Source organism: Poecilia mexicana, unplaced genomic scaffold (assembly GCF_051168715.1).
Source record: "Poecilia mexicana isolate PSO_F unplaced genomic scaffold, ASM5116871v1 scaffold_5, whole genome shotgun sequence".
Taxonomy (NCBI): Eukaryota; Metazoa; Chordata; class Actinopteri; order Cyprinodontiformes; family Poeciliidae; genus Poecilia; species Poecilia mexicana.
In genome coordinates, this window is record NW_028263374.1 from 30,900,715 (window position 1) to 30,916,561 (window position 15,847).

Here is a 15,847-nt window from a genome sequence, read left to right on the forward strand (position 1 = left end):
GCTTAAAGCTGCAGCATCTAACTTAAAAAATACATTTTACACACGTATTAAAACTTTGCTGTCCTAACATGAGACAGATAATCTCTGAATCTCCTCCCTGTCCTGCATAATTACTCCGCTCAGTCAGAAACAGCCAATCAGAGCTAGCAGTAACCAGCTAGCCGCCATGCTAACAGGAAGTTTTCAATCAGTAACTCTGGATTGTTTATTGTAATGGAACCTGTTTTTGCCTTTGAATGTTAAGTTTTATACTTGAGTTTTTGGCAATGTTGAGAGGTTTTATTTTGGCTCTTTGCATTATTTAGCCTCTTCAGAGCCTTCATATGTTATCAGTCTGTTAAAGATGGTATTACTATAGCAGTACAATTTGCACAATGCCTGTTTTGTTTTTTTCTTGGAAAAAGTTATTAAAAACAAGTTTTTGTCTAAATTAAGGTGAATTCATGGTTCCTTTTTCCACATAATGTAACCGGTAGTGGCTATGATTAAAAAATAATAATAATTATGTGATCGGTATTGGTGATCGGCCCTCATGGGTGATCGGTATCGGCAGGAAAAAACCTGATCGGCACATCTCTAATTATTATCACTATTTATTCATTTAATTCAAACATCAAAAGGTGAAATAAACATGAGAAATATGTGTAAAATAGAAAAAGATGGATAAATAAAGTCAGAAGGGATTAAGTCTAAAAAATGGAAACATCAAAAGAAGAAAAGTTTGTGTCAAAACAGCTGACAGAACCGGTCTATCATTAGAACCGGGCCTGAAACATGAAGCTGGTGGCTTCCAGGACCACACACACACACGCACACACGTTTGTTTTGCTATCTTTGTGGGGACTTTCCATTGACTTCCATTCATTTCTACAGCCTAAACCTGACCTTTACCCTTTTCCTAACCCTAACCAACCAAAACTCAATTCATACCTTAGTCCTAACTCTGACCCCTGACCCAAAAACAGGGTTTCCCCTCGTGGGGACCAGGCTCCGGTCCCCACGAGGGGCAATTGGTCCCCACAACGTAGTATATGTCAGGAAAATCGTCCCCACAAGGTATTACAAACGCGCACACACACACACACACACACACACACACACACACACACACACACACACACACACACACGGCCTGATATGGCCTTCCACTGACTGAGATGCAGTTAGTGTGTCAGAGTCAGAACCGGGCCAGTCTGGGCTGTAGAACCGGGACTGGCAGTGGGTCTGGTACCTGAGCGAGGCGACGGTCGGTCCCAGCTTGGTGGAGGGAAACACGTGGTGCAGGTAGTCACTCAGCAGCTTCTCGTTCACAATACCTGTGGGACGAAGAAGACCAGGTTCTGCTGAGGACCAGAACCTTCATCTGGGTCTAAACCAGCTCCACATGGAGACTGTATGACTGGGACTGGCCAGAACCACCCAACAGAACCCTGCAGGAACCTACTGCTTCCTCTGCTCCAGGAATTATTCAGTTTGGAGAGGCTGAGGATGCACCATGAGCAGGAAGTGAGGCGGGAGCCGACAGGAAACCAACAATCAGTCTAATTGTCTTCCTGCTTAGAGTTAGACCAGTGTTCCTCCACCTGGTCTTCAGGCCCCCTGTCCTGCATGGTTTAGGTGTTTCCCTTCTGCTACACCTGAATCGTATCTCTGGGTGATTAACAGGATCTGCAGCTCCTGATGGTCATGCATTCATTTGAATCAGCTGTTCTGGAACAGAGGCTCATCTAAAACATGCAGAGCAGGGGGGCTGAGGACCAGGGTGGAGAAACACTGGCTCCTTTGAAGAACCTAGAATATAAGGCGTATTTTCAGTTGTTTCACACATTTTTGTTAAGTATATAATTCCACATGTGTTAATTCATAGTTTTGATGCCTTCAGTGTGAATCTACAATTTTCATAGTCATGAAAATGAAGAAAACTCTTTGAATGAAAAGGTGTCCAAACTTTTGGTCTGTACTGTATCTTCTATACATCACCAATATATCACCAATACATCACCAATATATTGAAAATACACCACCAGTATGTCACTAATATATTGTCATTAGTAAATAAATTACTTGCTAAAGTATTTTTGAATTATATAAATAGAAAACTAATATCTCAATATATTACCAATATGTGGCCAATAATTGCCAACACATCACCAATATACCACCTATATATCATTATTATGCCATCAATACATCACCAATATATAAATATATTACCAATTTACAACCAATATATCTAATATTGTCAATAAATTAGAAATATATCAACAATATTTTGGCAATATATAGCCAAAATATTACCAAAATTTCATTATTACCCATGTAACACCAATATATCTCCCAACATATCCCCAATACATTACCAATATATCACAAATATATTGTTAAAACTTTTAACGTTTCATTAATTGTCCCCAAATGCAAGGCCAGCCATGGAGGATCTGAATCCATATATAATCATTTATAGCCGGTTGTCAGGCATGTTGCATCCAGAGCTCATGGGATCCCTGACAGGAAGTACTTCCTGTGACCTGTGGCTGACCTCAGGTGTCCTACCTGTGGATCTGGGTTTGTCCATGTCTGAGGCCAGTCTGTAGTTCCTGCGTGGCAGAGCTGTGACTCCTCCCTTTGTGCTCATCCTGATTCACCGCCGCATGCTGCTGACAGAACAGAGTTTCAGGGTTTCCCCCACCGCATCATAAGCCTGGCAGCTGCCAGGCTTACTTCTCCCACCATCCAAAGATGATTTTCTTTATTTTAAATAAGGTTTTATACACCAGTAGTAGAGATATTAAAGATGAATTGAAGAGTATATTTGGTTAAACGATTGAAAGAGCAATTGCGACATCTCATGAGTCTGAGGTCATTTTTTTGGTCAATGGATCTAACGCAGGGGTGTCAAACTCCAGTCCTCAAGGGCCGCTGTCCTGCAACTTTTAGATGTGCCTCTGCTGCACCACACCTGAAAAGAATAATTAGGTCATTAGCAGGGCTCAGGAGAACCGATCTACACAGGGAGGAGGTAATTAAGCCATTTCATTCCACTGTTTTTTACCTGTGGCACATCTAAACACTGCAGGACAGCGGCCCTTCAGGACTGGAGTTTGACACCCCTGATCTAATGATTTCCTGTCTACACACCAACAGCTTCATCAAATAAAGTGACTAAACATGGATAAAGGATTAAAAAAGTGAATAAAATTCTTTCCTGAAATCCAAACGGTAGCAAAGACAATGTTCACCTGCTGAACTCACCTTGCCAGAACCTCGGTGGACTAGATGAGGGAGTTAGCAGAGTGCTAGCTAGAATGGTTATTTTCTTCAGTGTGAACAAAAAAAAATAACATTTTGTATGTGCTTGGCTCTGTATCTGTCTGCTAATGTGGCTAAATGAGCTACACCACCAGCCAATCACAGACGGCTCTTTTTCATCCAATCAGGAGATTCTTTGCAAACATTGCATTTTGTTTGAATAAATAACAACCAATTGGAGTACTGCACCAAGTACTCGTGCACCAAACAAAACATGAGGATTTAGGCAAATTGAAAAACAAATACTTCAATTTTTTTACCCTAAGAATATTCAGCTTAGCATTATACAGTGGAGCCACTGCTTTAATGAGGTCCGTTGCTGACAGAACCCACAAGGGTTGAATAACCTGGATCTTAGCAAATTTACACCAATCAAATAGTATTTTAATTATTATTTTACCATTAACTAAATATTAAGGGCATAACTCGGAACATTTCCTTCGGTCTCACTTTCAGTAGAATATTTTCTGTTACTGTTTGATGTTGAACAGTTTTGCAGAAAGAAGCTAAATGTCACATTAATCAGGTTAGTAACCAACATTTATTATCCATTAATTAAGTTACTAGTCAACATTTATTCTTCAAAATCTCCTGGATCCTCCAAGATCTCTAACGCTGCTGTTAGCTTTAGCTGCAGCCCTATAAACTGCTGTTAGCTCTGTTAGCTCACCGCAGAGCTTAGTCTAATATCAGCTGTCCGGTTCGGTTCTGGTTCTGCGAGGGATGACAGCAGGTGTTAGTGCCTCCCTTGGCTCGGTTCGGTTCGGTTCCCTGTCAGTCATCGAAGCTAGAAGCAAGCTAACAGCTAAAGCTAACTAGCTATTGTTAACCTTACCCCCAGCGTCTCACCGCTTGACCGGGACTCCCTTCCAGCGGCGGCCCGCTGGTGTGAGCTTCACACCGGCTGATGAAAGATCGGCGAGCCGCTGATTTTCACAACAATCCCCAGTTTGTTGACCCCTGTCTGTGTACGGAGTGCTGCTAGGTCCAAAATAGAGAATACAAATCCCGTTCCTGGAAACAACGTGAGAACAGGAAGACGACAGGGCTTCTCAGTTTTTAATTTTAGTTACTACTTTAACATATTTTTATTAGAATAAAATCAAAAGTAACCATCCAAGACATTATTCAAGGAAGAATGAAGGCCTTAGAAGATGTTTATCCAGCGGAAAATAAACTCAAAGGAGGCACACTATGGGCACACTGATATCTGTCTCCCTCTCCTGGTCACTTTATGACACTGCAGGCTGAAAGAAAAAACACTGTTGATGCGGGTACTCTCACGCATCGACATCAAACCCCCTGTACTGGAGTACATCCCAGAATATACAAGCTAATTATAGCATGGAAGGGGGGTCCATCAGAGGAGGATTAAAGGTGAACATGTTGAGGTTGGACTTAATTATGTAAGTTCCTCTGATTCACATTAAAGTGTTTTATGAAGATTTTTCTAAGTTAAATAATTTCCTGTGGTTGCTGGAAGTTGAATAGCTTAAATTGATGTTCATTCATTCATTTCGTAAATTGTCTTTCAAAATATTACCTTTATGTTCAAGGAAACCTAAATTCACTGGATCTACTTCTTACCAGTCAGCCGGTGTGTGGGCCGGTTCGAAGTGAAGCCGAGAGAGGGAGGAATGAGAAGCTGTATGCGAGTTCAAACAAATGGGTTTTTAGTTTGGACTTAAAATATTGCAAAGACTCAATGTTACGTAGATCAGGTGGGAGTGAGTTCCAGAGTTTGGGAGCAGAGCGGCTAAATGCTCTCCTTCCCATAGTGACAAGACGAGCAGGGGGAACAGTGAGATGGACCGAGGAAGAGGATCTGAGGAGACGAGATGACGAGAGTAAGTTTAACAGACAAGTAACAGTTGATGAATGAAAAATGAATCCCACCAGAGATCACCTGCTGGTGTAATCAGCGTTCATCTTTATATCACTACTTACTCATCTGTGTTACGTTTAATATTAATATTGTAATATTTCGATTTTTCAAGGCAGATCACTCCTTTATGATTGTTAGGAAATTAAATATTAACTTCCATAGATCCTCTGGAGGTTAACACACAGTCTGATTAGATTCAACATATTCAGTGACATATTGCAATGCTTCTTTTTAATAAACAGTCCTTTGTGTTTGGGTCCAAACTCCGCCTTTCCGGTGCGCCAGCAGCTTCGCCGGTGTGTGAATGGAACAGAACCACTCTGACAAAAGTTACGCAGCTTTGTGTTTCAGTAATGGCCTTTGATTGGCTAATAAAATAGTGCTGCTCTGTGATTGGTCAGAAAGATACCCGCCTCTGGAAGGTTCCACTTATCTGAGGGATATTAGAAATTGACCAGAATTATTTTTTAAATAGTTTTAAGGTGAAACACTTCCTCACGTTGAGGAGTATTTATGTAAAAACACCTATTTACAGTAGTTTACAATTCCTGGATGAGATGGGCTGATTCTGAGGCGGACTGGAAGACCTGGTCACAGCCTGCCCCCCTGGCAGCAGGTAGCTGCCTCCAGTTACCCTCCTGTTATCTACCTGATCATTCCGGATCGGTTACTGATCAGGTTTTCGGGGCTGGAACGGGACCATTCAGCCGCTTCTCTTCTCTCTGAGCGCCGCTGGGTCTAGACGGAAGATGCTCCGTGTCCGGGTGCTCCTGGGCCGGTCCTGGAGGGGGTAAGTCCCGGCGCTGAACTTCACACGAGCGGACACGAGACTCCGGAGACTTCCAGAAGGTGTTCAGATGATCATCTGACCCACTGACACTTTCAGTAACTTTGTGGGGACAACAGGCGCCTGATCACGCGGTGCTGTTGAGCTTCAGGTGTGTTACCGCCCTGCGTGTTACCTAATGACACCTGATCTCCTGCAGCCTGAGGAGGAAGGTCCAGGTTGGTTCTGATCTCCTCTGCAGGACAGCTGCTCCACTGCAACTAAGCAGACACTCAGCAGGAAACACGTGTTGTTGATTGTTTCCTGGAAATAACTTGAAACTACCATAAAAACATCCGATTTACTTCTTTAATCTCTGGAGAGTAGAAACTCAGCGCAGGTCAACAAACAGCAGGAATTAAATTAGTAGTTTGTAACTGTTCCTGCCATCTAGTGGTCACAATAGAAATAGCAGCCTCGTTAAAAATAAAAATATAAACAGAAATAAACAATGAAATGAAATTAACATTAAGTAGAACACACTGAAATTATATTCGTAATATCCTTTGTTTTCGTGTTTGACTATTTTTTAGCCTTTCAAACTAATGTGAAAGATTTTTTTTTCTTTTTGCACCCACAAGCAGTTGTCGGCAAACTATGGCCTCCAGGAGGCCCTCCGCTTAAGCAGACTAAACATTTAACTAATAACTAATAAAAACTGATTTAGACAAACAAACTGTGACAATGAAATAAAACTAAGCTATAATGAAAAACCCAAAAGAAGCCTGCTGCTCGGTCAGCTGCTCATGTTTCGGCCATCTTTGTAGTATCGGGACTGTAGTTTTCCTCAAAACCGTCACAGCTGAGCTCTCCTCTGCTGCCCCCTGGTGACTATTTGGGGGGAATTTCTGGCTAATTCTGTTTTCTGTTCATATATTTGAGTACTGAATGTGTAACTAATGTCAACTAGACTCAGCACTAGAAGAGGCTTGACCTTTGAACTGTCAACATGTCTAATGATTAAAACCAGCTGGAGTTTAAACAGATGGAGATTTTTTTTCTAAATATCATCAAATAAGTATTTCAGACTCCGACTCAGACTGGTTCTGCAGGTTCTGGTCTACTGAAACACCAGAACTGCTTCTAGAATTATTGATCTGGAAAATCGATTACCTCCACGCAGAGGAAAGCTGCAGATGGTCAGAGTCTGAAGCTATCAGGCCCCCCGGGGCCTCAGGGCCGCTGTTTGTTGTTCCAGCTGCAGCAGCGGCGCAGGGTGAAGGCCGCCCAGTTCTGGTGGGAAAAACCCACCTGGTTCTGGTTCTGGTCCCTCCTCTTTGTCGAGTCAGGGTTCAGGTTGCTGCTGTTAATTGCAGCCTAGCGCAGGAAGCCGTCCAGCTGAGCCGCTCTGACCCGATCCAACCCGGTCCAAAGTACCGATAAGGAAAATGAGCGGAACAACAGGGTGAGTTTGAAAAATGTGACCTGGTTTAGTCAGAGCAGAACCTGTAGGACAGAACCGAGTCCAGTCCGGGTTTTATTACAAGAAGCTAAAATTAATCAAAGGCTTGGCTCTCTGGGTTCTGGACAGGACGCTGGAACAGAACCAGAACCGGTTCTAATTTAAAAATCTGAAGGTTCTGACCCAAATCTGGTGTCTGAAAACAAAGTTCTGGTTCTGAAAGGTCTAATAGAAATAAACTGGCCCAGAGTAGAACCGCATGAAATATTTAAAGTTCTGTAGAACCGAGTTGTATACTCAACTGGACCTGTGGTTCTGGTTCTGAATGTGTTCCAGACAGAACCAGGTGGGACCTGCAGCCACATGATGATCAGTTTAAGCTGGTATTTGGAATAAGGCCCGGTTCTGTTCTGGTCCTGTTCCTGTATCAGAACCGGAGAACATTTAAGAAGCGGTCCAGAACCAGAAATGGGACCGAAGAGGAGCCGAGTCCGTTTATTTATTAAGAATTCTGCAGAGATCTGGTCCAATCCGGTTGGTTCTGATCCGATCCAGGTTTAAGCTTCACATCTACTGGGTCAGAAGAAGTCATGTCTTCTGGGTTTCTAGTTCTGCTGCGACCCAGCGGGTCAGAACTTAGATTTTTTGTGTTATTTTATTCATATTCAGTCTAATGTTAATCAGTAATGACGAACGGAGCTAAAACCTTTTGACTGCTTGTAGAATCTGACAACTGATGGTTCCCTCCAGATGGAGCTGCCATCTGTTTATTGTTCATCTTTTCTGACTTTTGTTTTCCAAATAAAAGGCTCTAGCAGAGGGAGGGCAGAACGCTCTGTGAACGGCTCGGAGGAGCAGTTTGCTGAATCTTGGCCATAAAATTCAGATACGTTGTCTGTGGTTCTTTTATGAGGTTCGAGAAAAATACCTATCAAGAACCAACGACCCGACCCGTTTACGTGTCTCTGGTCTAGAACCAGAGACACGAACAGCTCTCTGCTTCCAGGTTCCGAACGTTCCCGGGTTTGGCCGTGGAAGTGAAGAATGAACCCATCCTGGGCTTCGAGGCGGGGAGTCCAGAACGGGCCGAGCTGCAGAAGGTGTGGTGGTTCTCCAGGCCCGGTTCTGATCCGTTTGGGTTGCTGCTGGGTGTTTTAACCCTGCGTTGTGTCTGCAGGCGCTGGACGGCCTAAAGGGGCAGACGGAGGAGGTTCCCTGTGTGGTAGGAGATGAACTGGTTTGGACCAAAGACGTCCGGTACCAGCTGTCTGTGAGTCAGACACGGAACCACTTAATGTTCTGGAGATGGTCCTCCTGACCTCTGACCTCTCTGCGTTTCTGTTTCCAGCCTTTCAACCACTCTCACAAGGTGGCAAAGTTCTGCTACGCTGACAAGGTATGTTGCCCAGAACCAGAACCGGTTCACCCGGACAGTTTACAAAGACTTTATAATAAATTTTATTTGTTGTGTTATTGGGAATATTTAAAATGTCTTCCAGTTCCAGTGTTTAATGTTCAATAGAGTGTAAAGTTTATTGATCTTCTTGCATTATTATTCCATTACCATCATATGGAACCATCATTGTTTATCGGCATAACTTCCAGGTAAAACATGCCGTTGTGACACTCCGGTTCTGTCTCTTTAAATCCAGTCAAAGCTCTCCATGACGCCACCAAGGCAAACATTTGAATTAGAGTTTAGATTTATGGCCTGAGCCAAAAATCTAAATTTAGGTTTTGGGTTTTCTGCCTAGACCCGATCTAAGGCAGCGTTGACACAGCAGGAAAATGAGATTGATATCCGATTTCTTTTCTTTCTTTTTTTTCTTCAATCGATATCTGACTTTTCCACAGCAGTCTGAACGGCCCAATTCTGATCATTTCACCCCCAAAAAATAATCCAATCTGCTCCATATTTGGAAGTAAATCTGATACTTTTAAAAGTCTCTGCAGTCTGAATGGTCATGTTGAATTTTATCTGACTTTTATGTCCTTGATGTGAGACATGCGTCATCATTCTGCAGCAAAAGAAGAAGAAGGCGGTAAATCTGGACTTAAACATCGGCCAACATTTTGGTTGATTCTCTTTCATGTGGTGACCATGATGTCAGATCCCAACAGCTTTAAAATTCATTCAGCAATGGCGGCGGCCATCTTTACTGCCGTAAACGGAGCGCTGCGGCGGCCATCTTTACTGCCGTAAACGGAGCGCTGTATCGGCCATCTTTACTGCCGTAAACGGAGCGCTGCGGCGGCCATCTTTACTGCCGTAAACAAAGCATTGCTAGGGGACATTCTTCATCTGCGGGTCGCTTTGGAGTCAGAAACCCGTTACCACAAAAGTCTGATTTAATAAGTAGCATGAATGAGCACGCAGAAAAGATCGGATGTGAGCGATAAATCGTAGTTGAGCATCACTACCTGTTGTGGAATCGCTGCCTCACTCCATCTTGGATCTCCTCCAGGAGCTGATCGATAAGGCCATCCAGGCGTCACTGGCAGCCCGGAGGGAGTGGGACCTGAAACCCGTCCGAGACCGGGCCCAGATCCTGTTCAAGGCTGCCGACGTCATCAGCGGGCCCAAGAGGGCTGAGATCCTGGCCAAGACCATGATCGGACAGGTAGGTGACCCTTGGAGGTCAGGTGAACCGCCTGGAGTTTGGGTGACCCATGACCTCCCTCTGTCTGGTGTTCAGGGTAAAACAGTGGTCCAGGCGGAGATCGACGCTGCTGCAGAACTCATCGACTTCTTCCGGTTCAATGCCAAGCACGCCGTGGAGCTGGAGGCTCAGCAGCCAATCAGCACCAAGGAGAGCACCAACACTGCGCTGTACAGGGGGCTGGAGGTGGGGAGCCGTCACCATGGTTACTGGGTCCGTTTGGTTCTGGGTTTTCTGACCTGTTCTGGACCTGCCTGTGTTTCAGGGCTTCGTAGCAGCAGTGGCGCCGTTTAACTTCACCGCCATCGGGGGAAACCTGGCAGGAACACCTGCACTCATGGTGAGTTCTGCAGGTCCGACCCGAGTTCTGCAGGTCCGACCTTTCTCAGAACCTCAAAGACTTGACACTTGACTTTGTGCCCTAATGACGAGATTTGACTTGGACTTGCACTCTAAAAACTTGAGACTGGAGTTGGACTTGTGCCCTGACTTGTAGAGAACTGACCTCTGACCCTGTGCGCCCCAGGGTAACGTGGTTCTGTGGAAGCCCAGTGACACGGCGGTCTCGGCCAGCTATGCGGTCTACCGAGTCCTGCGTGAGTGCGGCCTGCCCCCCAACATCATCCAGTTCCTGCCGGCTGACGGCCCCGTGTTCGGCGATGCCGTCACTTCCTCCCCGCACCTGGCAGGGATCAACTTCACCGGCAGCGTGCCGTAAGGACGCCCGACCCAACCGCCTCTGGTTCCGTTGGTGTTACCATGGCAACCACATCTGTTTTGCCACTTGCAGGACTTTCAAGCGTCTGTGGAAGCAGGTGGCCCAGAACATAGACATCTACCGGACGTTTCCGCGCCTGGCCGGAGGTGAGTGGTGACCGATTCTTCAGGTCCCGGTGTTCTGAAGATTTGTGCTACCCGTAAATCCGTCCTACCTTGTGGTAATGCCCACGTCGATGCTACGTCACATACTGCTTACTCAGCAGATTTATTATAAATACGTCCTACCTGTGGAATTTTTTTTCATGTGTTTTATTTCATGGCAGATTACGGTAAACTTTAATTTATTTTATACCTGGCTTTCATTAAGCTGCTGTATTACTTCATGTTTTTAGTTTACATGACAGCTTGCAAATATATTTATAAATGGCTTTAGTTTTCTGTCTGCAATGTCGTTACTACTGTGAGCAAGTCATTGTTTGGCGGTTAATTAGGACAAAATACGGTACTTTAGTTTAATAACAATCTTCATTAATGGTTCTGACCCACTCTGTGTCGGCAGAATGCGGCGGGAAGAACTTCCACTTCGTGCACTCATCTGCGGACGTTCGGAGCGTGGTGTTGGGGACGATCCGCTCGGCCTTCGAGTATGGCGGCCAGAAATGCTCAGCCTGCTCCAGGATGTACGTTCCCGACAGCAGCTGGCCGCAGATCAGAGAGCAGTTGCTGGACATCCACAAGGACATCCGAGTGGGAGACGTGAGTGACCTCTGACCCCTGCAAGGTTCAGGGTGTGTGGTCAGACCCAGAGTGAGGACTAACTGGATGTTTCTGACCCTCAGCCTGTTGAGGACTTCAGCACTTTCTTCTCTGCCGTCATAGACGATAAGGTAAACCTCGTTAACTCGTTAAAACTCCACATTAGCTCTGTGGCTAATCTGTCCCTGTGGCTCCGCCCCCTCCAGTCCTTCGCTAGGATCAAGAGGTGGTTGGACCACGCCAAGTCCTCCTCGAACCTCAGCATCATCGCCGGAGGAAAATGTGACGACAGCAAAGGCTACTTTGTGGAGCCGACGATCATTGTGACCAAAGACCCTCAGGACCCAATCATGAATGAGGTCAGAATATTTAGCTAACTAAATATTTAACCCCAAATAAAATATTTTAATTAAATATTTCATTCCAAGTTAAACATTTAATTTCCAGATTAAATATTCAAACAAATTTTAGCTCAGAACTAAATATTTAGCATAGTAGCTAAATATAGATGAGTTAGTTTGCTAGCTAAGTATTTATTAGCAGGCTGGCATGCTAACAAAATATTTAGGTGAGTGCAGAGACTTACCTGTGAAGCTTCAAAGAGATCTGATGACACATGGGTCACATGGCCTGCTGGAGGTCATGACCTTGTGTTTGTGGTGTTTCCAGGAGATCTTTGGGCCGGTTCTGACCGTATACGTCTATCCAGAGAAGAACTACGCTGAGGTTCTGCGGCTGGTTGATAACACATCGCCATACGCTCTGACCGGATCTGTGTTCGCCCACGACCAGTAAGATAGTTTCTCCTGCACATGCGTGTTGTTGTCCGTCATCCACGGAAACAGGCTGAAAGTTGTGTGGATCTCCTTTGGTTCTGGTTCTGGTTCTCCTAAGCTTCCTGGAACAAACCAGCAGGTTTAAGGAGTTCTCATGCTCTGGACCACCCGTCTGTGTCCAGTTCTGGTTCTGGTTCATGAGGTCTTCTCCTGTTTCTCACCGGAGAGCACAATCAGTGGGTCTCTTAGGATCAGAACTTTAGAGTTCTACAAACGGATCAGAACCCTGAGTTCAGTCCAGGTTCTGGTTTCAAACTGGTTTAGTTGGTCCACCGAGTTCCTACAACCGGACCAGTAAAGAGCTGGAGCTGATTAGCTCTTGGTAGCAGAACCAGGATCGTGTTGCAGGTTCTGTTGTGCATGGTGGGTTCAGTCCTGGTTCTGACCCAGACTGAGTCAGACCTGTTGGTCCTGCAGGAAGGTGATCGATGAGGCCGCCAGAGTCCTGAGGAACGCTGCTGGGAATTATTATGTCAACGATAAATCTACCGGATCCATTGTGGCCCAGCAGCCGTTTGGAGGAGCCAGAGCTTCAGGTGGGTGGGGAGGGTTCATCCAACATGGACGGATGGATGGCTGGATGTTTGGTTAGTCAGACGGTTGGTTGGATGATCACTGACGGATGTCTACCTGTTCCACCAGGTACCAACGATAAGCCCGGCGGTCCTCACTACGTCCTGAGATGGACGTCTCCCCGGGTGGTGAAGCAGACTCATGTTCCCCTCACAGAGTGGAAGTACCCATACATGGGCTGAGGGACAGTTGTCCATATGTCCCCTCGCCCCAGTCCATCCACTGGTCCACTCATCAGTCCTCCATCTCTCAGACTCTCCATCCGTCCTTCATCTGTCCTCCTCTTCCTTGCTGTCCTCCTCTGTCTGTCCCTCTGAAGCTGGACAGGTCTGTCCATCAGATGAAGGGACGGTGTGTCTCTGCATCTCACTCAGATGTCCACAAACCGCTTGTCTCAGAATCCCAGCTGGAAGCTTCATGTGATCCATCAGAAACTGGATCAGAACCGCCAATGGACTCGATTCTGTTTGAAACTAATAAGATGAAATCAGGAGCAGAGGTCCATCAGAGCAGGTACTGATCCTCCTGGAGGCCATAGTGATTAGGAGCTGAAGGTAGTTAAATGTGTCAGGTCCTGCTAAACAGATGATGAGTGAGAGTGTGTGTGTGTGTGTGTGTGTGTGTGTGTGTGTGTGTGTGTGCGCGCGCGCATGGAGACATTTCCTCCCAGATCTGGATGTTAACTCATGACCATGTCTGTCTCAGTGTCTCTGGATATTTAGATGTTTGACAATAAATCATTTCTAACAATCAGCAGCTGGTCATCTTCTTCTTTCTGATCCTCACAGAACTGTGTGTGTGTGTGTGTTCTTGTATTTAGTACATTTAGAGGATCACTATAAACATATCCACCCATAAATTGAGGTCACTGTGGGAAGTGAGGACATGTTCGTGGTCTACTTTTTTTCAGTTCTACTTTTCTCTAATAGTTTGTTTTAGACAAGGGGATGTCCAATATTTTTGTCATGTGGGCCAAAATCATCAGCTCAAAAGTATTCACACGCCAAAAATATATAATTTTTAAAAACTAAAAGGATGTAGTTTTTTTTTTTTACCTACTCAACAATAAACCAAGCATAAATTATTTTAATTAAAGTTTTTCTGGGCTAATGTTGGAGAACATGCAGGAATTTGTTCACTGGTTTATGTTTCAGAAACATGTTGGCAACAGCAGCATGCTTCATTAACTATTCTTCCTGAGTTGGTTTACATAAAAAAAATTACATTTAAAAAAAATAATTTTACATCTGGAGGTTCTGGGTGATTTGGGCAGACCTGCTATTTGAAATGGAGGTTCAGTCTGAAGGATGCTCTGATCACATTCATGTCTCTACATGTGGAGCTGCTGCAGCTGTCATGTTCACACACACGCCTGTCTCTCTATACTTGTGGGGACTCACATTCCCTTCCGTTACTTGATGCAACATGGCAAAAGCAGGAACAAGTCACAGAATAAAACATATAAACTATGAGAAAATAATTTTATTTTTTTGCTAGATATATTTAGTGATGCAACTAATGATTAATTCATTAATCAGTTATTCTATTGATTATTCTGATTAACCAAGTAAACAGATAAAAAAAATTCCCACATTCTGCAGATTTTTCACTTAACCTCTTAAGCCTTTGTATACAATATTAGAAATACATTAAAAAATTAAATTCAACAATAGCTAACAATTCAATTCCATTTTTAATTGAGAATAAATATTTTATTGCCTGAAATGCTACATCTACATAAAATGGATTAAAAACAATGGGGTAATGGGGCCATATTGAAATAAAGTAAAATTACAAGAATAAAGCCATTACATTAAAGTCATAATTTAGTCATAATATTATGACTATATTCTTGTAATTTTACTTTTTTTTTCTTAGCATAGCCCTAATACTCCGTTGTAAAAATCGGATTACATTATATCAAGGAAAATTTTTAGATTTACGAGTTAAAAATCTATTGGATTACATTTTTTCTTCTTTTTCTTTTGCCTGTTGCCCCTCCAGGGGGTTGCGGTCCACACTTTGAAAAACCCTTCCCTAATCCACAAACTCTGTTTTTAAATTGTGAGGACAAGGCAAAATGTCCTCATAGCTATACAAGTACACACACACACACACACACACACACACACACACACACAGACTCAGAGTGAAGCTGATGAAGTTTGTTTCTGAGGAGGTCACACATGGCTGGCCCAAGCCTTTCTGGGGCCCTGAACAGATTTTCATTTGGGGGGTTCCCATGCCAACAGGTCAACACCAGATCGTCATCATTCCTAAGCTGTGTAGATTCACATACTTCCATTATTTATTTAATTTATTAATTTACATTATTTGTAATTTCACACTTGTGTGTTTTATTTTTATATTGTTATATTTATATATGCTAACATTTAAAACTTTGGACTGCAGTAGCTTGTAAACCAATACGGAGACTGATTCAAGTAACTTACCTGCAATGATCAGCATATGATTTATGTGCCAAATTAAAAAAAAATGTTTTTCCATGTGTGACAGCATTTAGTTTGTATTTTTCAACGTTATGTTTTATATATTACTATCTATTTGCTCTTGGGTGCCCCTGGTGGTGTGGGGGGCCCTAAGCAGCAAAATAACTTGCATATACATTCATCTGGCCATATCTGAGACTGAGAGATTCAGAACTGGTTCATGTAAAGTCACCTGAGGAAGACGCTGGACTTCCTGCCGCTAACGACTGACCTCAGATCAGACGGCACTCTGAGCACCTTAATGAGAGCTTCCGTCCTCACCTGCAGACTGGGATCAGCGCAGGTGAGTGTCAGGTTGCAGGTGTGTGTGTAAACAGTCATCAGCGTGTGCGGTGCCAGCAGACGTGTGATGACAGGAAGGGTGTGTGTG

The 15,847-nt window shown here is 44.0% G+C and overlaps 2 protein-coding genes across 3 annotated transcripts in view; one reads left to right on the forward strand and one right to left on the reverse strand.

Moving 5' to 3' along the window:
- The window catches only part of rnf123 (ring finger protein 123), a 48,111-nt gene extending 43,657 nt beyond the window's left edge, over positions 1-4,454 (reverse strand). The window contains exons 1-3 of the mRNA XM_088005883.1: positions 4,145-4,454; positions 2,554-2,654; positions 1,232-1,316 (exon numbers count right to left, since the gene is read on the reverse strand). Of these exons, the coding sequence (XP_087862009.1) occupies positions 1,232-1,316; positions 2,554-2,635 (167 nt within the window). The 5' untranslated portion in view covers positions 2,636-2,654; positions 4,145-4,454. The remainder of the gene's footprint in view (positions 1-1,231; positions 1,317-2,553; positions 2,655-4,144) is intronic.
- Positions 4,455-5,731: 1,277 nt separating this feature from the next.
- Positions 5,732-13,720, forward strand: aldh4a1 (aldehyde dehydrogenase 4 family, member A1). Of its 2 annotated transcripts, none has more exons than XM_014974592.2 (15): positions 5,732-5,984; positions 8,429-8,522; positions 8,600-8,692; positions 8,771-8,818; positions 9,888-10,043; positions 10,119-10,268; positions 10,348-10,422; positions 10,609-10,796; positions 10,873-10,946; positions 11,362-11,558; positions 11,642-11,689; positions 11,765-11,917; positions 12,228-12,349; positions 12,812-12,930; positions 13,037-13,720. In XM_014974592.2, exons 1-15 carry the CDS (start codon positions 5,944-5,946, stop codon positions 13,147-13,149), a joined length of 1,671 nt encoding a protein of 556 aa, XP_014830078.1. In that variant the 5' UTR covers positions 5,732-5,943; the 3' UTR covers positions 13,150-13,720. The 2 variants fall into 2 exon arrangements, with proteins under 2 accessions (XP_014830078.1, XP_014830079.1); XM_014974593.2 differs by lacking the exon at positions 5,732-5,984 and adding an exon at positions 7,272-7,425.
- Positions 13,721-15,847: the final 2,127 nt, after the last annotated feature.